At 46.9% G+C, this 26,015-nt stretch overlaps 1 protein-coding gene across 5 annotated transcripts; it reads left to right on the top strand.

The window, feature by feature from the left end:
• The first annotated feature begins 410 nt into the window (after window positions 1-410).
• Window positions 411-24,987, top strand: HSF4 (heat shock transcription factor 4). 5 transcript variants are annotated; one of them, XM_068955468.1, is made up of 13 exons: window positions 411-523; window positions 1,826-1,934; window positions 3,048-3,175; window positions 4,336-4,460; window positions 7,053-7,128; window positions 9,088-9,152; window positions 12,595-12,697; window positions 13,881-14,005; window positions 16,374-16,598; window positions 17,854-17,959; window positions 19,407-19,472; window positions 20,850-20,937; window positions 22,256-24,987. In XM_068955468.1, the coding sequence occupies exons 2-13, from the start codon at window positions 1,904-1,906 to the stop codon at window positions 22,447-22,449; spliced, it is 1,332 nt and encodes a 443-aa protein (XP_068811569.1). In that variant the 5' UTR covers window positions 411-523; window positions 1,826-1,903; the 3' UTR covers window positions 22,450-24,987. The 5 variants fall into 5 exon arrangements, with proteins under 5 accessions (XP_068811569.1, XP_068811568.1, XP_068811567.1 ...); XM_068955467.1 differs by lacking the exons at window positions 411-523; window positions 22,256-24,987 and adding exons at window positions 977-1,703; window positions 21,603-21,679 and having other exon boundaries at window positions 20,831-20,937; XM_068955466.1 differs by lacking the exon at window positions 411-523 and adding an exon at window positions 978-1,703 and having other exon boundaries at window positions 20,831-20,937.
• The last annotated feature ends 1,028 nt before the right edge of the window (window positions 24,988-26,015 follow it).

The raw sequence follows: 26,015 nt of genomic DNA, 5'->3' as shown, positions 1-26,015 counted from the left end.
CAGGCACAGTTTGTGAGGAAAAATTCAGTGTAGTAGTTATCGGTAAATCTCTTAGGTCACTGTTTAGGCTTCGGTTCTGCTGCGTGGGGTGCGGAGCGACAGGAAGGACGCCAGTGATGGGGGACTGGTCTTCCCCCAGCACCAGGGAAGGCACTATCCAGGCAGAGGGTCATGTCAAGTGCTTGCAGTAAGGAGCAAGGAGCGACAAGTACAGCCGAACCAGAGCGTTACTCAGTGCCATGTGTCTGTGGAGCTGCAGGGATCTGCTCAGCACCGGCACGCTCCCGTTGCATGCGGAGCCGGAGCGCTCGCTCTTACGAAATACTGGCCTCCTCTATCAAAACTGGCCGGTTGTGAAATAAACCCATCGGGCAGCCGCACCACGTGACTGCTGGTAACGCTGAACGCAGCAGGACGGCAGGACTGTGGCTGCGTTAGTCAGCCCGACCCCTCCCTGCCACCGCTGCACTGACCCCCGTGTCTTTAGTTAAGGGTCCTTTGAAACACCGCTGCAGCTGAGTGGGTAAGTCCCAAATATCTGCTGGCATCTTTGCCCCAGCATAGCTCTCTGCATCTTGCCTGCCCCTCCAAAAAGCTGCGTTTAGCTCAGGCTGCGCGGTTGGGTGGTTCCCCAGGCAGCTCCTAGCAGCTGCTTTCCCTCTCTGCAAGCAAAGCCGGCCTAAGCCCCTGAAAGATAACACGCTCTGCAAGTTTGCAAAATGCCACGTGCTCCAAACTTCATGTCTGAAATCACGATTCTTCGTTCCTCCAAACTCCCAGCGCTGTCCTCCCTATCCCCCCCATCCACAGCAGAGATAAGATTTAAGGTAATCCCGCTGCCCCCGTATCGTGGAGACACTGACGCTGTTCAGGTCAGGGATTTAGAAGAAAACTGCTTCTAAGCACCAGTTACAGGTGAAAATTAATTAAAAATTGTTCTGTCCCTTAAAAGGGACGCGTGGCTTGCTGTTTGCAAAATGTTCCAAGGCAGCTTCAATGCGTTGCGTCTCCTGGGCCCTGTCCCTGCTCCCTTAGCTGTCAGCAGGTAGAAGGCCAGGCAGTGGAAGCACCCAGCCTGCAGCGTGCTGATGTGTCGGTGACCCCAGAACAGCTTGCATCATTTTGCAATCAGTTCTTGGCAACGCAACCTCAGAAACAGCTCTCTTACCACATTAAAATGCACGTCGCTGAGCTGGGACCGTAAAGCATGACTGCTAAAATTTATATGCCACATTCAGCCAAGTTTGTGGTTGCTCTTGCAGCTCTGTCCTTTCAAAAATAATCAAGAGAAGGTGTCTGAAGTTTTTGAATCAGCGCAGTCTCTCTGTGGGCAGTCTTTCTTGCCTTGCTGTGTTTCTTGTGCTCCCCCTGGGACTGCTGTGCTCTGGAGGAGACAGGTTTGAGGAGTTGGTCCTGTACAAGCAGGTCAAGGGGCTTTAATGGAGCTTCCTGCTTTCCTGGACCTTCTTCACACACCAGAGTCCTTCTGTGAAGTCCAAGCAAGAGGGAGGCTGCAGTCATGAGTTATGAGCTATTTGGGTTTAAAAGTCCATAGTTGCTTTCAGATATGCAAGACTTTGAACTCAGCGATGGCAAAGCTTAGCGCAAAAAGATTGAAAACACAGTCAGAGAGGACTGGCTGTACCAAAACTGAAAGGAGCACGTCCTTCGCTGAAGGCCGTTGTCACTATTCTCGCTTCAAGGTAGCCGTTCAGAGTACACCTTCCTCCGCTGCGGCACTCTAGGGCTTTACCTCCTCCCGGACCGCTCTCGTGTGGTTGTGGGCACTCCTCTCTCTCTGACTTCCTCTGTGTCTCCTTTGCAGAATGGCACCAGCTTCCATGTGTTCGACCAAGGACGGTTTGCCAAGGAGGTGCTGCCCAAGTATTTCAAACACAACAACATGGCCAGTTTCGTCCGGCAGCTGAACATGTGTAAGTTCGACCTCCAGCTCCGAGGCCGCAGAGGCCCTACGGACGCTGGCCAAACGGTAGAAAGTAGGAGAGTGGAAGAGGACGCGTGCCAGAGGGTCGTGCCTGCAGAAGCTGAGATCTCCCGTGCAGGGACCCCCGTGCGTTCTTGCGACGTTACTGAGTCTGCCGAGGGAGGAGCTTGCTCTCAGATGCCAGGGCAGTCTGTAGCTTCCAGCGTGAAATTTCTGTTAGATTAAATCCTAAGTTATGAGCTAAGGAATTTTGGCTACCCGGTTTTCGGCTTCTCTTCCAACAACCTGACGGCCCGTTAGTATTTCCCACTTAATGCCTCATGGGGCCTTTTTCAGTGGCCTGGAGCTGTGACGCCGCCCTTGCACACTGCCTCTTTTGAGTGTAGCGCGCCCCAAAGCTCGTCCCTTTTCCCAGCCGCGTCACTGAGCTAGTATCAGATACTACTTCCCCCTTGCCTTGCTCATCAGACCTTCCCACCCCTTGGCAGCGGCCCAGGTGTCATTTTCAGGCGCACCTGGACCACGAGTGTATTAAATACGGTTCTTTCCTGATCGTTTTCATGAGTTTGTTAAAAAAATCCATTTTTTTCATGACCAGTTGACTAAGTTCCTCGGTAAAACTTCCCCTTTACTGTTTAAATGTACAACAGCACCGCTGGAAATCCTAGACCAGTCTTAAAATAATTTCCGCTGCAGCGTGGAAACCCTTCCAGCACTTCAGAGGAGTATCCAAAATAGATCCCCAAACGTGCGTGCAGCTTTTTCTTTCTTTTTTTTTTCCCCCCTCTCCTAAAAGTGGCACCTGGCGCTGACTCGTGCCTTCGAAAACCCTTCGGCTAAACCTCCGCGGCCTCCAAAGCGCAACAGAGGTCACCGAGGACGGGCTCCGTCCCGCCTTTCCCGGCATCCGCTTGCCCCCTAACCTGCGCGCCGCGCGGCGGCAGCGCCCGGGCAGGACATAACGCGGGACTGCGAGATTTACTTAGCGTTTATTTAGAGACGCCGCTCTGCCAGCCGAGCCGGGGGCGGGAGCGTCTCGGCTGGGGGAGGAAGGCAGGCGGGGGCGCCGGCGCCTCACCGCTCGCCTCGCCTCCCCGCGCAGACGGCTTCAGGAAGGTGGTGAACATCGAGCAGGGCGGCCTGGTGAAGCCCGAGCGGGACGACACCGAGTTCCAGCACCTCTGTTTCCTGCAGGGCCACGAACACCTCCTGGAGCACATCAAAAGGAAGGTGAGGGCCGGGGCCGGGGCCGGGGCCGGGGCCGCGCCGGGGGGGGGGGGGCGGGCGCCGCCGCTGCTGTCGCCCCTTCCGGAACGTTCCGCGCCGCCGGCGAGGCAGGGGCGCCGCGCTGGGGCAGCTCTCTTCGTCGGCTCGGCCGGCTCCTCTTCGAACCGCGCGAGCCTTCGCCCGCAGCTTTCCGAAGAGGCAGCTCCCTTCGTTTGTTTTCAAGCCTGGCGTCTCCTCGTGTCGTTCGCCTCCCTCCGGGCCTTCTCCCCTCCTTGCGCAGGAGCCCGCCATGTCGGTCGGCCGGCCGTCGTGGCTCTCCTCTCCGCGCCTCCAACGCGCCCGCCGGGGCGGGCCGGCCAGGCCGGCGCTCAGCGACGCTGGCGCTTCGGCCACTGCTCCTTCTTGCTCGTTCCCCAAACGTTCGTTGGCTTTCTGACCGGGGGGGGGGGGACTGAGCTATTCAGAGTAACCTCCACATCACCTTTGTCTGTCCTGTCCTTAGATGTGTACGGTCGGGGGGATTTTGTCCCTGCGCAGGCTGGGCGTTCGTCAGGATTTTGTCTGTCCTCCGTTGCTCGGTGGCTCAGTATCACAGGATCTTTGTGCTGTGCTCCGTAGTCGTTTTTTACCACCGATTTTGAATCGATATCCCCCTTTTCTAGAGCAAGTATGGCATATAGCCCTCTGGGTCTCCTAACAGTCATCTCCTTTTATTATCAAAGTGATCTGCTCCTACCATGTTTGCTCTCTTTTAACTTGTTATTAACCCACAAAAGGGCTGTCCTGACGCTGAGTTAGCATATTGACTTTAGTAAGGGATTTCGACAAAAGTTTTCTGGAAATCCCAATGTGATATACCCGTTTGAAAGAGTTCCTCAGACTTGTTCCTGTAAAAGGCTAGGCTGGGCTGAGTCTTTCTGTAGTGAAAGTAGAAAGAATTAGTCAAATCACCTAGTTCAGTTCCTCCCTGTTCCTTAAAATACCTTTTTATCCAAGCTGATTTGAAATAAGTCCCTGCTCCCAACAGACCCTCCCAGGCTTTCAGCATATCGGCATCCGGCTGGTGGAAATCCCGTGCCTGAGCCACAGCAACGACTGTGTCTGTCCACGGCACTTCTTGCATTGGTAAAAGCCACCTTTTTTTTTTTTTTTTCTTCCCTCAGGTGTCAGTAGTGAAAAGCGAGGAGACCAAGATGCGGCAGGAGGACCTCAGCAGGTTGCTATACGAGGTACAGATACTGAGAAGTCAGCAAGAGAACATGGAGTGTCAAGTGCAGGACATGAAGCAGTGAGTTGAATCCTACTTCAGTTCAGGCTGCTTCTTACAGGCGTTTTGCTCCTTGAAAGAGTTGTTGATCTTGGAGAGTGCTTGAAAGGAGGAGCCTTGCACACCTCCCAGGGACAACGTGCTAAGCCAGCATGACCTTTGACTAAGAATCTCTTCTCTGCTTAAATATCCTTGTCCTAACTTTGGAAAAGGGGGTTTGTGCAAAGTATATATTCTCTAGCAGTAAACATGAACAGAGCAAGCACGGATGCCAGATATATCTTAAGACCGTTGTCCTAAGGCCTGGTGTATCTAAAGGGCCGACTGTCACTTCAGACATAGACACTAGATCCATTGGGACAATAACAGGTAGGATTTTTATGCAAACCGTTCCCAGTGCTCTACAAATATCATTTAATGCTCAGTCTCTCTGCCTCATGTGAAAGGTAGATGTATTCTCTCCATCTATATATTCCATTTATAGGTGAGGGAGGCAGAGAAGAGGTCATGCAGGAAATGTGTGCATAACCTGAGGACTTAACTCAGATAGTTTTCAAAAACTCAGATAGTTTCAAAAACTCAGTGTTTCCCCCAGCTAGAAGAGACTGTGGTAAAAAAGAGATGTAATTCTTTCTCATCCTAGCAGGGTCCTTAGCAGAAATGCAGTGGTGCCTGCTCCAGATATTCAAAAATTAGAAATCAGGCTGTGTCATCCTCCAAAATATGAGTGGTCTAAAAATACAAAAACATAAGAATGCTGTACTGGTTTAGACCATGAGCCTGTCTTTCCCAAGCCCCTGTCTTCTGGCATAGCCAAAAATGTTGTATAACAGCAGGACAAGCCTCCACGGTGCTGCTTACATGCAGTTTCTCAACCTCCAGCTGTCTGAGAGTCTGGGACTCTGAGTCAGACATGGTCACTAGGAATTTAGTAAACAGATACAGTTTTAGAGATCACACACTTGGAGTGGGTTTTAATCCTTAGAGAGTACTTTAGATTTGTCAAGTCTTTTTAAACAGTAAATCCAGAAACTTCTTTTGTAATGAAAGCTGAGATTCGTACATCATTGGAAGAAACTGGCATCTCGGGTGTTTTGAAAGAGCACCAGACACTGGGAAACTTCATAGCAGCCCAGCACCTTAAATGCAATAGGCTAAGTATTTTTATCCTTCCTCAATTTTAATGCTTCCCAGGCTTAGCATGTGTGAGAAATCACGCCGTGAAATCCAGGTACAGTGACAATGAAAGTCTCTCTCTCTCCAGGCTTGTATCTTATTTAATTTTTAAGGAGTTCCAGCATCAATGATTTGGCCTTGCTTTTCTTTCATTCTCCCTTTTGGTTTGCTCTCTCCCTTCATTAGCTGTCAAAAGGCAAAACTGCATTTAACTGATTAAAAGGATACAACTTCTATAAGCTAACAAAGACCAGATTCCAGGCCGTGACCGCATTAAGAAGTTTGCGTTGGTGAAATAACATTAGAGCATAACTCCAATGCAAGCTGTCAGTCTTAGGAAAGCTGCTTCGCTGGAAATCCTGGAGGTACCAGTGTGGAAAGTTCACTCCAGGGATTCCTGCTGTACAAGCCCAAGCTGCTATATGCTAAGGCAGATACTTCCCTACTTGGAGCTTATTAATTGGTTGGAGCCGGAGGGCCTTATCTTCCCCATTTTAGTGTCAATCCACACTACAAAGACTAAAACAGCGTACAGGACATGTAGCAAAAGGGTTTATAAGTTGCATCTCTATGAAAGGTTTTGTTGACTTTTCAGTTTTGGTACATCCTTATATTCCTGAGACAAATTCCCTGGCAAAATCTTTTGTATCATGGACTTGGCTTGAATCCAGATTTGGAGGCAGCACAGCAAATAAACTGTGCATCTCCCCCATCCCAGTTTCTGGGGCTGAATGGTCAAGGAAACGGGTAACTCCTGTGAGCGCTGTATTTGCAAACAGAAACCTAGGCCTGGATATGATCTATGCATTTGCAAGCTGGATCAGAACGCGGGACTGCACTGGATGAAATCAGTGACTCCCACTAATGAGAAGGTTGTTACAGTGCTCAAGTTCAAGGCTCTGCTTGTTCAAATGCAGAAACATCCCTCTAGCTACTCCAGTTGCTCCAAAACATGCCTCTGTATCACCAAACATATGAGGTTTGAACAGGCAGAATTACATAGGATCTCTTTACTGCATTGAGGGCACTAACAGAGAGGTCAGGTTTTCTTGGCTCTGGCAGCAAGAATAGTCTTGGTGATCTAAATCATTCAAAATCACAACTCAGGCCCTGCTGAAATTCTGAATTTGGCCCAGATGTTGCATAAAAACCCGAGGCGTGTGTGTTGTCCTGTTTGCCTCCCCCACAGATGTTATTTGTTTCCCTTCCTTTTGAACTAGTTGGGTGTGCTTTTTCAAGTTTTGCTCTGCAGTTTTGAAGTCTAGGAAAAACAAGAAAAGTAATTGTGTGACCCCAGTAGCTGGGACATTTCGAAAGTGCCAAACGCTGCAAGAGGCCTGATAAAGTGAGACATTTTGCAAAATTGGGTCTCCTGTGCAGCACCGTGGACTGGTGGGGCATTTCTGTGCTCATGAGAGGTTTCTGTTTCACTTTCAGGCAAAATGAAGTTCTTTGGCGAGAAGTTGTTTCTCTCCGTCAGAACCACACACAGCAACAGAAAGTGATCAACAAGGTAGTGATCGTATAAACACCAAACTCTTGCACTGTCTGGTGTAGGTCCTCCTCTGATTTTTTTTCTTGCCTCATACTCTTCTCCAGACTCTTGTATTGCAATATATGAATTTTCCCTTTCTAATCACGTGAGGATCTTATGTGTCCTGTGGGAAATGTTCATTAGCAAAGCATAAAACCCTCAAGCAAAAGATTTCCCTTTCCCTGTCAGTCCTTGCTGTGATGTTAGAAACCGCGTCTTTGTCGGAGTCCTGAGCCCTTGGACTGTGATGCTGTAGAACAAGGGAGCACGACTGTCTCCGATTGCCCTGTGCTGTCTTATGTTCTGGCAGCACCAATGCCTTTGGGCTTCCCAAAGCTTCCTCTTTCTCTTGGACGAGTCACAGGAGGGTCTTTGAAAAGCTCTTGCTCCTTGTTCTTTCAGGACAGGATTGCAGAGCTCTGACGCACACTCCAGTCTGGTGGCAACAGGACTGGTGCGTACGGCAGTGAGAGCAGGTCTTTCATGTTCTAGGCATGAGTGTTAGATCTTTGATCCTGCCCTCGTCAAAGCGAGTACCTGGAGCATCACAAATAGGGATCATCGTAGTAACTGTAGGAGTACTGTCTCCTTGAACAGGGAAAGGCACATGGGTTTTAATGGCTGCAGGGTAATGCTGGGCTTCTCACCCCTCACAGTTAGCAGCTGCATCGGTCTTTCTTATCTGCGGAGTTGCACTGGTTTTTCTGTGTGACTAGAGAACCAGGTTCTTGCTCTTCTAGAGATGGTAGAGCTCACAGGCTCCTCCAGAGCCCTGCAAGAGGCACAGCAGAGGATGGCCATGCAGGGGAGAGAGGAGCCTCCCCATCCTGCTGCCGCCGCTGAAGCTGCACACAGCGGAACTGGCTAGCCATTCCTCCAGCCTATGGAGACCTCCAGGAACGGTTCAATTTTCTGGTGGTGTTGGGCCAGCTGAGGAATTACTGTGCAAGCCTCTAGTGTAAGGCACACAGGAGAACAGACTGAATAAGCAAGACAGGGGTCACCTCCCTTAAAATTTAGCATCTCCTGTACAGAACAGGGCTCTCCAGTGATCCCTGGATGGTGCTGATATGACTGCGCAAGTCACATTTCCCAGTCACCCTAAGTGAGAGCCACATTCTGACCCTCACATTGCATCATAGAGTCATAGGACTGGATGGAAATGCATGAGGCTGTCGAACGTTCCTCCAACCCTAATGCGGGTCCAGCCACACCACTCATGGAGCGTTGCAGAGGCATTTGTGCAACTCTGTTATATTGAGCAATGAGTAAGAGACAGCTGTGGTATATAATGATAATTCTCTCTTTGTCTGGAGGTCAAAGTAGAGCGTTTAGGCTTAAGCTGACATGGGAATATGTTGCTAGGTGATTCCTCTCAAAAGCCATCCTACATCCTTTTTAGTGGCCTCTTATGTCAACGCTGAATTCCATATGGCTGAAAAACTCAGCTAGAAGAGCTGAGGCCTCCATCCAGGGCCACTCTTAGGGGACTGCCTTTTTCATTTGCAAAGTCTTTATAAAGCTCTTAGACTAAAAGTCTAAAGACTTTTATAGAGGCCAAGTCTCACTTCAGGCCTAGGAATCTTTGCTCATGCACTTCACTGGCAAATTCCTGGGTCACCTGGGGCTAGCCAGGGTTTCTGCATGTACAGAAGAGGAGAGAGGAAGTGCAGGGCGTGTGTATCTGGCAGCCTTGAAACAAAGAAGGCACTTGTCTGTGTTTCTTGAAAACCAAGCAGGTCGTTTGAAGGTGCTTGGAAAGCTTAGTCCCCTTTCGGGCTCTGGCATCTCGCGCAATCTGGCTCCCGTATTTCATGGCTGTTCCCAGCTTTGGGGTGGTGTCAGAAGGGAGGAATGCATGAGATAAGAATGAGTGTGAGAGCAGGGAGTGCTGAATCACCCTGCTGATTAACATTGGATTTTGATCTCTCCTGACAGCTGATTCAGTTTCTGTTTGGCCAGCTCCAATCAAACCCCAGCAGCACTGGGATAAAGAGGAAGCTGTAAGTACCCTTATGTGGTGCACACACACACTCACGGGTGCATAATGCTACCCCCTCGCTAAAAGCACAAGCTCAGCTTGCCCAGGCAGGCGGTCACCAGACCAGGGCACCATGGTGATGGGAAATGAATGCGATGAACTGCCGAGTCAGACCTGCTGACATGCTCCATTCAGTGGTCTTATAGAGAAGCACCGTGTCAGCTCCTGACCTTTATTTGGGCAATACAGAGTGAGACAGGAGATGGGAACGTTAACTAGTGGCCGGGGGAAGGGCAAGACCCCAATGCTGGCCCTGTGGATGCCAGTGGCAGCGTTGCTGCGTGTCATTGGTGGGAACAGGTTTGGGCCCAGCTGGCCCACAGCCACCTTTTGTTTGATCCACAGTGGCTGACTGGGGTGTGTATCCAAGACAGGTTTGGTGATGTGTAACCTGCAGTTCTCACGGAGGCAGAGAAAGATTTTAACTAGGGGAATCTTTAGGATTGTAAATAAATGCTTCAAGGCAAGTGAATAGAGGAGCTTGAATCATCTTGGCCTCATCTCAACACCAATTAAGTCTGGCCAATTACTTGAACTGAGTATAAAACTGTAGCAGGAAAAGCACCAGAGTGAGAAGCCTTAGAAGCAGAGATTGCAAAAAGATTTAGAGCACAGATGACAACACTGCAATATCCAATTGCTGATTAGGACAGCAGTAGACCAGTGATGATAAGAGAGAGCTCTGCCCTGGACTAGCGTCCATGTGGAGGTTCCCAATTAGAAGTGCAGCCAGACCTTCATCAGAAGGTCCTGAGCTCTAAAATTGAGGTAAGAGTGGTGAGATTTCTTCCCTGGTGGCTGTTACCTGTTAGCAGCATCTAAGATTCATGCCTGAATCTGACAAAGTTCTGTTTATTTACATCTCCTGAGTGGTATCATTTGTATCTGTCCATGTATAGAGAATTCACTCTACCCTTTGTGGCTCCGAGCTAAGCTTTTGCTTTAGAGAAGCAATTCTTTTGGATTTCTTCTTCTCTTGGATATTCCTCTTTCTGGGATGGGCAGATCTGTAGGTCCTGTAGGCATCTGACCTGGGAGGCTGTTGGACGGGTTGAAGCGTAAACCGCTTTGATAATGAGCTTTGGACAGAGAGGTTCATTTGTGGCTCCTGAGCAGAGAGTTGGACGCTTGTAATTGTCACAGGGCTGGCTATGATATCTCTTTGCACTGAAGAGTAGCTTATGCCATAACAAGGTCCATGTCAGAATGACTCAAATGTTCTTTTTCATTCTGTATCTTCAGTTAATGTCATAGAATAGAAAAAGGCTGTTAAATAAGCTGTTAAACAATGTCAAGCTCTCAAGTGCTGTGGTCACTGAATCCTGCTGTATAACGCCCTTCATTGCGGGATGAAATTGCAGTCAGAGTAAACCCAGCATTTCTCCCAGCATATCCAGTTCCAGTGTTTGTAGGATAAGGGGAACTGGGAAATAATTTCTTCTGTCAGGCCTCTTGGACCTTAACAGGGGAACAGTGTTGGCTTTCCTTGGTGCCCTCAGTTAAACCACTGTCTTCTAAATGAACACTGAAGAGAGGCTTTCCTGATTGTGGACAGTGAGAGGAGAAGAGGGATTTGCTAAGCCGTTTTATAGGATCATCATAATATTAACAGTACTGGGTGGGTGTCAAAATATACCATTCTCCACCTTCTCTGGGACTGTATTGTGGTGTTGGTAACATTTACATCACAAAACCCTGGAGGTTCCATGCTGGAATGATGTCGGTGCCATTTTGAGGCTCCTTTTCTTTTTCTCTTGGTTTCATTTTTTTGCTAAACGAAAAGCACCCCCACCGCAGGGCCCGACACACAGTCCCCCTTCTTGTCAACAGGCATCTGGAAAAGCCTGTCAGTCGTTTCTGAAAAGCCCGTATGCAATGGGTTTGTGCTGTGCTCTATTTTGTGTCTTGCCCCGTTTTATTAACTTGTGTTAGTGGGTAGCGTGGATTCCGTTTATGCAGTGCTGTATACTGAGATGTACTTTTGGCAAGAAAAGGGGCCCTGCGAGGATGGGAGCTGGTAAAGAGGCCCAGTCCCTAGTGTTCTGCTAAAGATTTCCGCGTAGCTACACTGAGAGAAACAAGCTGAGGATCCAGCCCAGAGATTGGAACCATTAGCAATTAGGAGAAAATATTAAATGAATTTGTTCAGCCAGCAAATGCTCTTTCTTCCTCATCCCTCACCTGCGCCCTCCCTTTCCCAGGAGGACCTCCTGACCTAGAACCAGCCCTGTTTTCCTGTTAAGGATGTGACAGAGGCAGGGAACTCTCTTTATGGCAAGGTGCCACAAATCTTCTGACTATAACAATGTCTGAGATTACATGGCAAGCTCATTTAACAAGGTTCATGCCTCCTGCAAATGCAGCGACCTTTATACCGTGTCATTTGGGATCAGGGCCCCAGGTACTGGGCACTAGGGGGAATAGCAGGCCAAGGTGAAAGGCTGTAGGAGAAGGATGAGCAGTTGAGGCAACCTCCTTGTCCTCCAGAATGGAGTAACTAGCATATGGAAGTCATCCCCAGGAAGCATTTGTAGGACTTTGCTGTTCGGTAAGCTTTTTCAGAGACTGTGTATGGTAAGGACAGCTAGAGGCCCTTTTGCAACTGAAGAGGTACCATGAGGTATTGTTTTGTACAAAGTACGGTGGTACTTGACTCCAGTCACTTCTTGAAATATGGCTAGGGACAAATTACAGCCTGTGATCTGGAAATAGCACATTGTCATAAGTTTAGTCCATCTGCTCCTTCTATTACAACACATCTTCATTTAAACCTAAATTCTATCTTTTCCACTTGAATGGGTGTAGAATACCCATGGGGCTGCAGCAAGAATTTGACTCCCGTGTGATTTACAGGATGGTTGTATTGTGACTATTTGTGTGTAAGGTTACAAACCAAAACTCCAAATGGAAAAACAAGTAATTTTGCTGAGGCAGAAGGCTTTCCTCACTGCAAGTTGCGGATATGCATTAAAGCTTGTAAATTGTAGCCTATGTAAAGAGGAGTCAGATGACTCTGGAGATTCCTATCCTAAGCTTTTTTATCCTCCAGAGCGGCTTTTGATTGTGGGTTCAGATATCTTCATCTTTTTCTTCCTTATATGGGATACAAGTAGCAATGTATGTATTTTATTTCACTTGGTTCTTTCAAATGAGATCTAGAAAAAGCCAGATCCTTTCTTCTCTGTATGGCTGTTAAAAGTCCATTTTTCACAGTGACCGCCTTCAAGACTGTTGCTTTCCTTCCTTGTGCATAACACTGGACAAGAAAGTACGTTACAACTGAGGAAAACCAGCGTATCCAGGTGGAAACAGCCCTTGGCTGCAACATTTCTTCTGTGAGCAGGCAGGCAACAGTCAGTTAATACGTGGCTGAGAAAGGATACCTCTTGTTTTTCTCTTCACAGACCTCTGATGCTTGACAATGGGACCTCAGTTCCGCAAGTGCCCAAGTTCAGCCGGCATTTGTCTGCTACAGACCCTCTCCATGACCCCTATTTCATTCAGTCGGTAGGTTTGCTCCAGCCTCTGAGCTTTATGGGCTTTTTTTGGCCAGAGCGGGAAAATGTTTGAGGCAATAATATGGATTATGGAGTAAGCTCTTTGGCAAGTTTGTCAAGGACGAAGAGGTTTGCAGAGCTGAGTAACATTTGTTATTTCTTCAGCTATAGGTTGTACCAGGGAGAGGTGCATTCTTACAGCATGCTCACGCTGCTGTCTTCTGCTGCAGCCTGCTTGGGGCAATGTGAGAGGCCACCGGATGTGGGAGGGAAAGGCAGGTCCTGCACACAGAGCTCTGCCCAGTATTACCACAGCCAGGCTTATGGCACAGGCGGAGAGAAAGAAGTTTGTTCTAGAAGTGGTAACTAGGATCTTCCTGGCCAAAGGCAGATTATTTGCAATCCCCCAGCAATCCCCGTCACTCTAACCCACCAAAAGAGCCTCCAGAGGGGACAGTTGTTTAAGCAACGCAGTGAATGCTTTCTGCAAAGGCTCCGCGCATCCTGAGGGAGAAAGGGTTATGCTGTGCTACTGGCCTATCATCTGGCTGCTGCTAGCAGGGCTAGCACACTCGTGTCCCACAGTTAAAATACTTGAATTGCCATGACACCTAAACCCCCACCTGCAGAGCAGTTGGATCTTTCCCTCCAGAGGAAGACAAATGGTCTAAGCAACATGTGAGACAGGGTAAAATCTGTCAGCAGCTGACATTTTAGTCACAGTGGTGGTTTTATTCCTGCACTTCTGTGTGGTCGGAGGAAAGACCAGAGGAAACGGTAATGTTGCATAGTAGGTAAGAGCCTCCTTGGTTTCAACCCAAGGGATATTTGCTCAAGGGCATAGTGAGAAAACACTACTTGGGGTGATGCGTTATACTTGGTCTAGCTGCTCTAAAATCGGAGATAACTGGATCTTTTCAGTTAGCTGCGGCCCTCTGTAGCAAGTGAGAGGATGGCGCTACTTCAGTTAGTGTTGGAGGAGAGACAGTGCACCCTGCTATCCAGAACTCTTGGGCAGAGCGTGTTGGAGGGTTGGGAGTTCTAGTGGCTGGGTGGAGAGCTTTTTCTTATAAATCAGAAAAGGGGAGACAGGTTGCTTCTCCCTTCTTGGGCCAGTGGAGAACCAACTGATTTATTAATGCTCTTTACTGCTTCAGAAGGATAAATCCATATGATTTTTGCTTTCCTCCTAGCCATCAACAGAACCTGCCTCATGCTTAAACAGCCCTGCAATTGCTGGAGGACCCATCATCTCTGATGTTACTGAAGCATCACCATCCAACATAATAAATATGCAGTCCCCTCCTGATAGTGACAGGTAAATATGTTTGTGATCAAAACAGGCAGAACCAGGTATGGGCAACGAGTAATTTAGCAGAGTACTTCCTGGCTCTAATTCTACCACAGCCTCTGAATGACAAATCTCTATAGAGATGATGGGCAGCATGTTTGCAACGTGGAACAGATTTTCAGAATTAGGTAGGGATATTAACAGCATAACTTTCAAATAAGAAGTCATGAGTTTCATGCTGAGAACTTCCACTCACCTCTTTGAGAAGTGTTCCACAGTTCTTTATACTTTGTTCTCAAGAAAGTGGCTGTTCCAGACTTTATCAAAGAATGAGATACCAATATTTGTCAGTTTTGCTTTTGAGAGCAAGAGAAAAAGGAAGTTTTCTCTTGGCTTTGACAAAGAAGAAACAGAATCACACTGTACATCTTTGTGCTAATGAGCACAGACAGTTTGCATCACAACAACTTCCGATGCTTGACAGCTTTTCTGTGAAAAGGTGCCAGGAACTTAAGAACTGAATGCAAAGGTATGTTAGTGCTTATCTCTTCCTGCACAGATATGCAGTGTTCTTAGAGGTAGTTACTGAATCATAACTACAACTATGTCAGTGGAAAGTAACCAGGTAGATGAATCATGGAAACGAGGTTTCTCACACATAGAGGCAAGGCAGTTATACCCTAAAAATTGCCTGTAGAACTACCTAATAATTGGAACTAGGCCCCAAGAAATAGCTAGAAGCATGTAAAGAGCTTCAGGTAAATGACTACATGCTGGAAGACATTTCTGAAGTAGAAAAATTTTAATATAACCTTCAAGTGAAGTTGCTTATTACTGCTACTTACTGAGTGCCATCTGGTGGCTTCTGATCTACGCTGGATAACTCGTGAAGAGAATCTGGGCCAGCCACGGCTATAATGAGTTCAGGAGTGTGATAGCTGCTAAATGAGCACGAGCTTCTGGTGGAAGCTTAGGATTCACAAGATGGTCTGAAAGGAGTGCTGCTTTGTAGTGTCCCATACCATCCCATATATGGGACATGCCCACGTGCTGTGTTTCAGCAAAGCTAGTCTTCAAGTGTGGTAACATAATACTATTTTTTCAGTAGTGTTTTCCATTCCCCACTCCTGTTGAGCTACATGTCTTTGTCACTTTGGCTTCTGCTGTGCAGGGTGTACAGGGCGCTCTAAAGTCTCCTGTAGATGTTATAAAGCAGTTTTTTACATACCAAGTGTTACTGTTTAAAAGTTCAATATCATATGTCCTGGGAAGAACATAGAGTGCTCCTCCCACTGGAAAAAGGCAAACTGCAGCTTCTCAACAAATAAAACACCTGGCTCAGACTGTCAGATCTTGAGAGCCTCTGTTTCTAATCCTGCCAGGCTACCAGATCCTGGCTATGTAATTGGGATATCTAGGGAGCTCAGCCTAGACCCACATCGGCCCCGCTTACTGACCTCATTCCTATCTCTAGGGTGGAGAGTCCTTTCCTTCAGGGCTCCCTCTCTAGGCAAGCAACTGTTACCTCTCTCAAGTCTAACACTCATTGGGGAAATGATCAACACATGGAAGAAAATTTTCCATGTCTGCAAGACAGCCTAATAGGACAGATTTGCTATAGGCGTGACTGATGAAGTGACCGAAAATACTCCAGTGGAGCATGTTTTGGATTTGCCTCTTTACAGCCACTCTGTGTAATAAGAAGACCTCTTACTGCAGAACATTCCCCAGGGATTAGCAGCCAGATGGAGTTAATGACTCTGAGTTACATCCTGAAAGCTGAAATCCTCCACCTTGTTGAAACATCTCCAGGAAATGTTCTGGCCGTGGTCACTCTCGTTTTTGCATGACCGGCAATAGCAGGAGCACTCTGCACATACTTAACCTGTCCAGGGACCCAGCACACACCACCACCCCCTTTCACTTGCTTCACCCTTTTAGTGCTGAAGTCTACTACAGGCCTGAGACAGCTTCGTGGAGCAAGCCACCCATCTAGTGGTGCAGCTGGGAAAGGGCATCAGGATTGACTCCTAAAATTTCTCCTGGGTGCATGCCCAGCCTTGACCTGGCAGTTTAAATGGAAACCTTCCCAGCTGTGCCTGGACAACCCACTTCACTCTGACAGAGCCCTTTGCATGCACACACAGAAGAAGCTCAGTAAAATAGAGCTGCTGCTCCCACATTCCTTGAAGGCTTTCCTGGCAGGCCTTGGAGCTCACCGAGAAGAAGACAGGGGTGCTGATAGAGTTCATTTGCCCACCTGGGAAATGCAAAGACTCTGTGGGGCAGTTTGATGGGAAGTGGAGGCAAGCCCTTGTGCTGTTGTCCTTCCCAGTAGCACAGGGCCTCTGTGGAGCAGATGTGTGTGTGGTGCTAAGTCTTGTCTTTGATCCAGGGAGAAGAGCCTCATGCTGATCAAGGAAGAGCCGGTCAGCCCTGGAGTGAAAGCCACCACTGAGCCTGATATCCCGCTCCCAGGCTGCCGGGCTTGCGCTGAGCCCCCGGTGCTCCCAGTTGCCATGATTCAGTCTGTTTTGGAAGGTAAAGGGAGCTGTGGTGCAGCCCAGCCAGGGACCTTGCAGCCACCCGAGAGAAGAGGCAGAAGAGCACTGCTGGACAGGTGAGGGGAGCAAGGGAGAGTTGTGGCCCTGCCTGTTTCACTGCCCCTTCTGTTAGCTGGGGGCAGGCTGGCTGCAAGTTGCCTAGCGCAGCCCTATGAGCTCTGTCCTGTACCTGTGGCTCCTGCTTAGAGGATCCTTGAAGCCTGGGGTAGAGGGTCTGCAGATGAGTTGCTTGAAGGACCCAACAGAGCAAGAGCTGTCTGTTCCTGTTTGTCAGAGTCATGGGAGCAGGAAGAGACTTCCCACGGTGAGAGGGGCTTGCCCAAGGTCCAAGTCAGAGGTGGAGCCCAAACCAGCATCCATGCTTGCAGACTTGCAGGCCGCTGGACCATACTGCCTCTCCAATAGCTCATGCACCCTCTGTCATTTGCTTTGCTGGGTCTTCAGCCGCATAAACTTATAAGGGAATAGTTGTCGCTGGAGTTTCTGTGCAGTTAAGAAGGTGTCACTTGTATGCTCATATACAGGCAAGGATGGAAGAGGGCAGTCCATTTTCATGGTAACCTCTGCTCTATAGCAAGAAATATATTTGGTAAGGCAGCAAAGCATCTATGAGGCCCAGGCTTGGGCTTGAGGAATTATATGCCGTAAGGAAATAATTTGCCCCCTTTCTTTTCCTCTCCTGCGCTGTGAAGTCATATAGGGTATTTCCTCTTTAGTCTGCTCTGCCTTTGCATCTCTTCCTGTCATCTTTCTGAGGTGTGGAGAAACCTCCTCACTGCTCTAGAAGGGCAACTGACTTTCCTGAGTCTGTGCTAGATCTGTCTTCAGGGGGTAGCCAGTCTTTCTGGCACCATCACATGGGCCATGTGTTTCTGAGGAGGTGCTGGGAAGCTGACCCTGGCAGAGATCTCGGCTTGCCTCTCTCTGCGTAAGAGCGAAAAGCCGTGAAACTTAGCTGCGTTTGTGAGGCTTCTCTCCTGGAACTGGAAGAGCTGAGTAAAAATCTAGGCAGTCCCAAGCAAGGTGTTACAAATGGGTATAAAATCAAAACTTAACATAATGAAGTAGCAAGTGAGATCACTTACAGGGATGGAGAGTTAAGAGCTTGTGTTCACCGAGTGCTAAAGTCTGGTAGAAAGGGACAGAGGTCTGGTTATCTACTTACAAGCCAGGGCATGTAAGTATTATTAACTGCAGAACTTGTTCTTGATAGCACCTGCAGCAATGTAAGGAGGTCTTGGGAAGTCCTGCTTTCTGTATGTACCTACGCAACTCTCATCTGTGGCAATGTTTCTCTTTGTCTTTTCTCAGAACAGATATTTCAGACCCATTGGAGGGCGCCGACTTGAGTTTAGAAGGCCTGCAGCTGCTGCTGAGGAGCCAGCAGTACAGCCTGGAGCCGGCCAGTATCCTGGATGTGAGTGTGAGGCCCTCGGCCTAGGAGGCTACATAAAACAGTCATGAAGTATGCAGCAGTGCCTTTGGGCAGTAAAACAGATGGACCGCACTGCTTATTCGTGCATAGAGCCTTGTGTGACACTTAATCTGTTAGACACTGCCAGAACAAACACAGCTCTTTTTTTGACCTGCTTGAGGGAACTTGCAGGGGTTCAGACTTTAAATGATGCTTTTTTATTTCTCGCGAAAAATCTGTTTCTGAACTTCTTACCCTAGGAGCACAAAACATAGCGCATTTGGCAAAGACCTAGCACTCCCACTCTTACCTAAAATAGGTTTAAGATGACTCTGTAGATAGCTTGTTAATTGCTTGGGAGGGGTGGTGGTTTATTTTTTGGCATGTTCTGCATCTTGGATACTCCTAGCTTGTTGTTAGCTCTGTTACCTTCCCCTTTTCCTCTAAGTTCCACAGTTCTGAAAAGGCACTTTTCTCTGACAATTAGTGGTGCAATTAGGATTTTTTCTTAAGTATAGATGCAGAAATAGAAGGGTTTAATTTTTGCGCTTAATTCTCTCTCTCTCTTTGTACATACTGTTAGAATATAAAATGCTTTATGCTGATAATCAAATAACTCAGTATGTAGTGAAAGAATCCATCTCTCAGAGAAGATACGTTCCCTTGAGATGCTTCAGATTTAGGCACATGGTGAATTTGTGTGGCGAAACAGGAATGGGAAATCACAGAAAATTACTTTTATTCTCTTAGAACCTGAGTGTCTGTGATTCTGACTTTATGAAAAGCTTTTTTAATGGTCTACTCTGTCACTGGGTATGGTGGTTTCTGCTTCTTTACTCCTCGTTAGGAGGTGTTTTTCCTGTTCCTGACACACTTTTCTCTCTCTGTGTAACTGAACATTGCAAGAGCGAGAGTGAATCATGAAATCATCCTCCAGATCAGCAGCTCCATTTCCCAGATTGTGCAGACTTCTCAAGAAACTGGCACTGGGGGACTGATGCAGCCATTTGCCCTTGGCTGCTGCGTTTCGGAACACTTCTTTGAAAAGAAAGTATGAATCTGCAAGTGTCCCTAGGACCCAATAGCAGAAAGAAAGGGCTATGATGGAGATAAACAGCTGCCCTGGTTTCAGACATTGCTCCACCAGGCGCCTGCCCTGCCCCTCCACTGGAAGGCACCAGCCTGGCAGCAAGGTCTGCAGATCAGTGCAGGTGCCCACGACTCAGCCACTGCTGTTCCAGGTCTGTCACCAACCAACACAAATGAGCCTTCACCTGTAGCTTCAATTACGACATCGCAGCAGCTGAGGCTCAGGCAGACGTTGCTTTCTGGCATCTCTACCAGCAGAGCAACCACCTCCAGCAGAGAGGCCAGGCAGGCAGCTGAGGACAGGAGTGCCTTAAACCATTACGCCTTTCAGAGCCCTAATTGTTATTTTTTCTGCCGACAGGTCTTTAATCCCAGTTTGTCTTTGAGTGAGTGGAATTTGACCGAAATGGAAGCCAGTCTGTCCCCGGTAAGAGACGTGTATTTCTGAGAGGATAATGTGAGTGCGAAGCAGAATTTCCTGTAGACAGAGCTTGTTCATTGCTGAAGAATGATTGGTTATTTCACAGCCAGAGGGAAGAGTGTGGTAAAGCACAGAGAGTATGCATCTCCTGAGGTCAGGCTGCCCGTGTTAACTTATACTCTTGCCCTATTTTTCCCATTCCACCAGAGCTTGTTTGGAGACATGTGTTGATGATGTCCTGGAGTCTTTGACTGACACTGGCTGCTCCAGACTTTCTGCCTCGGTGTCATTGTCACTCACTTGTTCTTGTTTTGAAAATTAACTGCGTAACCTCCTAACGATACCGTAGAGCATATTTCAGGAGCAGTGAAAACACACCCAATTAGACGAGAGGCTGATACATGCCTACATAGAGGAAACTGGGAGAAATTCAGTTTGGCAGTATCCGTTTGGAATTGACATTGACACAGACATTTTTGAAGCGCATATGGCAATTCAATAAAAAGTGAGGGGAAAATGTGAGTTTTGTGACTGAGTGGTTTTTTTCTTGCTTGACTGGGGGAGAATTTTCAGAGCCCTCACTGCTAGCTAGGTCGGATAAAGACCTGGATGGATCTGCCACTTCTACAGACATGCAAGGAAAGTGTAATCCATTCTAATGCAGTGCCAAAGTTCTCTAGGCCTTCTTCGTGGTATCACTATCCTTTTTAGGTTTTGAGTTAATATTTTTGAATTTACTAAGGTAATTCTGTTTCCTGAGAGTTAGAAAGGAGAGTCCCTGAAGACATGGGTAATATTCCCAAGTCTTGGAAGCCAGGGGAGATCTCCCAGATTTCCCAGCATCCGGTGCAGTCTACCCTTGTGCTTGCTGGTCCTACAGAAAGACAGGCTCTGAGCGTACAGAAGCCTGCAACTAACAGCTGTACAGTTCAAACAGCTCTACAGTTCCAACAATAGCAAAAGCTGCTGTACTTAAAGACAATCGTAGCCAAATGGAAAGAAAATTTCTTTCATATTTGTTGCTGGCTGCAGAGGACTGTGGGTTTACTTTGTACAGCAGCCAGGCAGATACAGTCACAATGATGCTAGTTTGGTCTCCTCAGAAGACATGAGCATCATTCCATATAGACCAGTGCTATTAGGGGACTACATCTCCATCAGCCCTCTCCTTCAGTGCGTGTCTGCCTTTGAGCATGTGCTCTTGGCTATTTTAACAAAGTGCAGATGAGGTTGGGAGGAGAGACAGGCCAGGGAGGATAGCTTGCATTACCGGTGCATGTTGTGCAGCATTAATAAAGCACTGATCTTCAGAAGTGGCCTAGTTCTAACAAGCTGCCCTGTCTTTGTATGATTGTACATTGTAGTTTATATTTTTGCATCAAGATGCAGCGACTCACAGTGGATCTGGAGAAGAATGCAACTGAGCTGGCCTCGAAAGCGTTCAACCCACCGTTGAACAATGGCTGCCCAGGTAGGAGCGCTAGCAGTTCTTGGCAGACTCAGGAACGGGGATGTAATTAAGGTGTTGGTCGTTGCATCTAGCTGTTGACATGTTTAACACTGACCATTTGCCACTTTGAGGGAAAAAAAACACAATCTTTGTTATTTCACTTTCATGATTGTCAGTCAGTAATGTTTCCACAACAACCGCCAAGGTAGTTATGGAGCAATGGGGAAAGAATGGGGCATATACCAAAGTTTAAATAGAATTGAACTGCCTCTCTTCCTGCTTTAAACTACCTCTGTTCCTGTTTGGAGCCATATCATATCCATCAAAAGGTCTCCACTGCTTCTTCTGCCTGCTCATCACCACCTAAAAGCAGTGTGGTGATCTAAGTGAAATTTGGGAGTTTTAAGAGCTGTACGAGCCCAGTGTTTCCCCTTCTTTCCCTCTGGCTCCTGCTGCTGCCACCAGGGTAGCTGCTCAGGAGGTGAAACCGTAGCTGTTAGCAGCCAGGGGCAAAGGTTATTTCTCAGTTTCTCCGGACTTCTAAACAGATCTCAAGGCAACTGTCCTGCTGAGCTTCTCCTCCCTTAGTGACTCTGATAAAATGTGTCAGTGATCTCAAGTATGAATCTAGAAGTGCTTTCCTGGTCTTAGAATAGTGGTATACTGTTATTTTCATGTGTATTCAGGTAGGCAAGACTTGAAAGAATGGCTGCTTGAAAGAATGCCTCAGTTTTGGTGCTGTAGCCACCTGTACACACCCCAGAATTTTGAAGTCTTCTGTGTAGCTTGGCAGCTTCCAGTCTCTGCCTTATGGCCAGCATCTTGCATGAGCAACAGAGGCATCAAAGCCCAGCTTCCCTGGAGAGAATTCTTCCGCAGGCTGGGACTGAACTGCACAAGAGGAGAGTCCCTTGTCTACAAAGCCTCTATTGGCTATGCAATGACATGATGCTGGAATAATGGGGCAACTGGCAGATTTCTCCTTCTGCAGAGGTGAGAAAAAATAGAAAGTTCTTGAGTGAGGGAGAAAAGAAGCTGCTCTTACCCACTTTTCAGTCTCCAGCTATTTGGTCATCACTCTTTCAGTTCCTGTGAGGCATCTCAGCTATTCAGGCAGAACCCAGCTAGGCAACCTGCAAAGCCCCCCACTGATTTTAATGGACTTTTGAATGACTCTTAAGTTTTGCTAAAGTGTTTCCAAGCACCTTTTGTCTGGAGTCGAGCCCCTCACCTCCCACTGATTTCTGTGGGGATTTGCCACTTCCCAGTTCTGAATTCGTAAAGCCTGGTAGATTGCCTTCCAGAAACTGAGTTCGCTGTTGTCTGTTTGCGTTCCCAGGGAAAGATGTCATTCTTGAAAGCACCCAGCAGTTCCTGATTGATCGTCAGTCAATCTTTGGAAACGACATTATCAGCTTGCCTGAAAGTTCATCGCTTTATGTTCCATCTGAAAATATGGCTTCTTACCTGTCCTCTGCGGCTGTCCAAGGGGATATCCCGTTAAACCTGAGTGCTTCAACTGACAACAACTAGCGATTTAGCTTCCAAGACAAAAACATCTCCCTCCCATCCATCCAAGCATCTCTCTACAGGTTTGAATGTAAAGAAACAAAAGTGACTCAGAAACCCACCACAGAGCTGTGCCCTTTCTTTTTGAATAGATGGAAATGGTCAGTAGCTGTTGCATGACCTTCTCTGCCCCTGAATTTCAGTGTTTGTCTAGAATAATAATTTTAAAACAAAATGTTGCTTTATGATGTGTTTGGGGGGAGGGGAGGGTTCTTTTACGAATTTCAGGCCTACTAAGAAAATCTTCTGAGAATTTGAGTGAAGGGTAGCTTGAAAGTCTATCAGGGACTTCATAAAATAAAGCAATCCTGACTAGTATTTACAAAGGCAAACTGCTGGATTTTGTTGGGGCAGCACAGATCAGCACAGAGATGCAGGGGCATTCTGAGTGCTTTTTTTTAATAGGAAGTTGGTTCTATATGCCAACTCAATGCTCTAAAAATACTCTCTTCTTATCCTTTTTTTTTTTTTCTTTTTATGGGATGTATTTGTGCCTCTCCCTTATCCTCCCAGGCTGAATAGGAAAATGAAGTTCCCTTGGGGTATGCAGAAGTCCTCTTTCCAGGTGGCCGCTCTTAAGAATGTGGCTCTAGCTCCTAGGGGAGCTACAAACCATCGCAGACCCCACAACATCCCATGCCAAACTGAGAGGGTTTTTTTCCCCAATCTATTTTCTCCGATATAAAGGTAAATACTTGAAAAAAAAAATCTTTTGCACACACCGTTTTCCATTTGCGAAGAGGACCGAGAATGCACTCTTGGTTTTGGTGCTGGCTCAGTGTTTCATGTCCAGTCCAATGATATCTTGGCCTTGACCTGTTTTGTTTCCCCTGAAGAAGATGAGCCTGTTGGTTTATTGATATATAAAATCTGATGAACCAGTTTAGTGATTTTTGAGCCCTTTTTTAGAAAGACTTTCAGCCACCGTTACCTGCTCTTTGTAGGCAAGAAGGTAGAAGGGTTAGTCCACAATGTCCCACTAACTTTTCTTCTGTCCCTTGTGCATCTGAGACCAGTCTCCAAAAGTTGAATTAATCTCCCTCTTCCCTGTGGTTTCTGACAAATGAGTTTCTCAACAAAGCAGTGTTTTGTTTTTTATGCTGTAGTTCTAATGAGAACTGTAGATTTTACCCGTATTATTTATCTCAATATTCTCTAATTAAGTTGCGTTTCCTTAAGAAAGCTACTGAGCCAACCACCCCATTGCAGTAAGGCAAACCCAGGAAATTCAGCCCTAACTCAGGCCTTCCAGGGGCCTAGACAGGGAGGTATAAGCCATGCCAATATCGTTTGACTGTACCATGTCATTGCCATGACAATTCATGGTACCAAACCATATTTCTGAGCATTTTGAACGGTCAAGCAGCGTCCACTCCAAAAGGTCATCAGATAAATGCAAACTGAAATTCTCCTTAGTAAGACAAATGTATTTTAAACGGACTTTCCAGCCACAGCCCTTTCCTCCATCCGTTTCTTCAGTATGTGAACAGATGTATTATTTCAGAAGCACTGACCTCTGAGCACATTTTTCCCAGGTAACTACAGCTGTATGCATGCCGGGAGCTCTGTCACCACCTGAGTGGTACAGTCTTTGCAGCAGTGAGGTTGTGCAAACTTCTGAATTAATTCCAGCCACTGTTTTTGTGTTCAGGACTAAGGGAAAATTCTGGCAGCCCCCGCTGGTCTGGTATTTAGATGATGTGCTTGAGTGTATCATGGACAAGGTTTCCTTTTTGGGCAGATTTGTGCTTAGAAAGTTCTTCTGGATCAGCCCATTTGCCACCAGATAATGTCCTTTCCAGCAATGTACAGAGCTAAAATTTGTTGAGTTGTACTCTGTTTCCTTCTTTTCTCATAGGAAATTGAAAATTGTCTGGTGTCTCATATCACCTGACAAGAGAACATTATCCCTGTTCAGGATTTACCTCCTTCTCTGAATCTTTACATGCTAGATAGCCTTAATGTTAACATTGAATGCATTGATTCAATAAGGTATTTAAGCATATGCATAACTGAGAGCTTCTGAGTAGCTGTCCTTATTTTTATGAAGCCTATCATAAGCTCAAAGTCAGACACCTGCTTCAATTTCTTACTGAATTGCCTAGTTGTGGTTGAAAAATGAACCATCGCAGGATAGCTGCTTGCAAGTAGGCAAAGAGATGCAGCTCAGTCAACAAGGATGTTTGACTTCAACTTAGACTGCATTTTTTTTTATAATGCCAATTATTAGACTGTCAGAAGTCACTCTGGGATGGTTCTTGGTTATTTTTCTTTAGGCTTTTTGCTCTACTATAAACATGAGATTGGATCTTGATGGTAAGAGAAGAAACTCCAGGAACAGTATTCTAGAATCACTCCTGTGAAGAAACAAGCTTGTGTTCCTTGGCTTTTGACATTGTTAACTTGAAGGTGATGTGCTGAGACTGCTTTTTTGCACTCTGCTGTACATTTGTAAAGTTTTACAGAAAACACTAATTAAATATGTTTCCTTTTTCTCACTTAGTCCTGCTTTGGCATTTCTCTCACTCCTTTCCTCCTCCGCAAGTTCTCACCGACAACAGCTTCCAGTTTCAAGAGGTTTACATGTGAGATAATGCAGGGCCCACTGACCCGCTGTTGGATTGTGATCATTTGAGTTAAAAAAAAGGAGCTCTAGAGACCTAGCATGTAAAATGAAGCAACGTTAAACACAACTCGGAAAGCAGCTGAATTTTTCTATCTAAAATGCCAGTCATTCTTGCTTTGTTTGTTAAAATCTGGGTCAGAGTAGAAGAAGCTATAGTTCTTGACGTCTGGCAGGCATCTTGTGTCCTTTTTTTTCTTGGTTTCGGGTTAGTTGAGCTCTTCACTTCACTTTCCAAATTAATTGTGTAAGTCTTTTTTTTATAAAAGATTTCTCTTTTCTGTTTCTTCTTCTAAGCATGATTTGATGTTAAGATCCTGCCTGCTTATTTGTGCTTAATGTAATATGGGGCACCAAGACAGGCAGTAAAAGTTGGAGACTTGATGTGTTTTGTCAGTTGGTTTCCTCATTTTGCTGTGCAGCTACGGTTCATTCTTCTGCTCTCTTGGACTCAGCAGTATGGTATTACAGGACTAAAAGTTAGAAATGGTTCAGCGATCCAAGTCTGTGGGCAATGGTCATGAGTCAGGCAGGGGTCCAGAGCATGTAATGAGTGACATGAACGTCAAGGGCAGGGGAACGGGCTCCTTCCTGGAGCCCAGGCCAGTCCTGCGGAAGAGAGCAGCTGCAATTCCCTCCCTCCCTTTTGGGTTTGATTTCTGGTACCACAAAGAAGCAGGCCACGAGCACAATTGACATGAAGGCAGCAGAACTAACTCCACTGAATGTGTGGTACAGCACCATGGTAATGCTACACAAAGCGTGAGCAACATGTGCAGCTCCAGTGGATTATGCGCATAGGCAGTGGAAATGTCAGGCCTATTGAACTGGCCTGGCATCGATTTTCACTGGGCCAAAGTAGCTTGGAGACCGATTTTGGGGTTTTTTGTTTGTTTGTTTTAAAGAA

This window comes from Struthio camelus, chromosome 10 (assembly GCF_040807025.1).
Source record: "Struthio camelus isolate bStrCam1 chromosome 10, bStrCam1.hap1, whole genome shotgun sequence".
NCBI classification, from domain to species: domain Eukaryota; kingdom Metazoa; phylum Chordata; class Aves; order Struthioniformes; family Struthionidae; genus Struthio; species Struthio camelus.
This window is presented reverse-complemented; position numbering and strand designations above follow the sequence as displayed.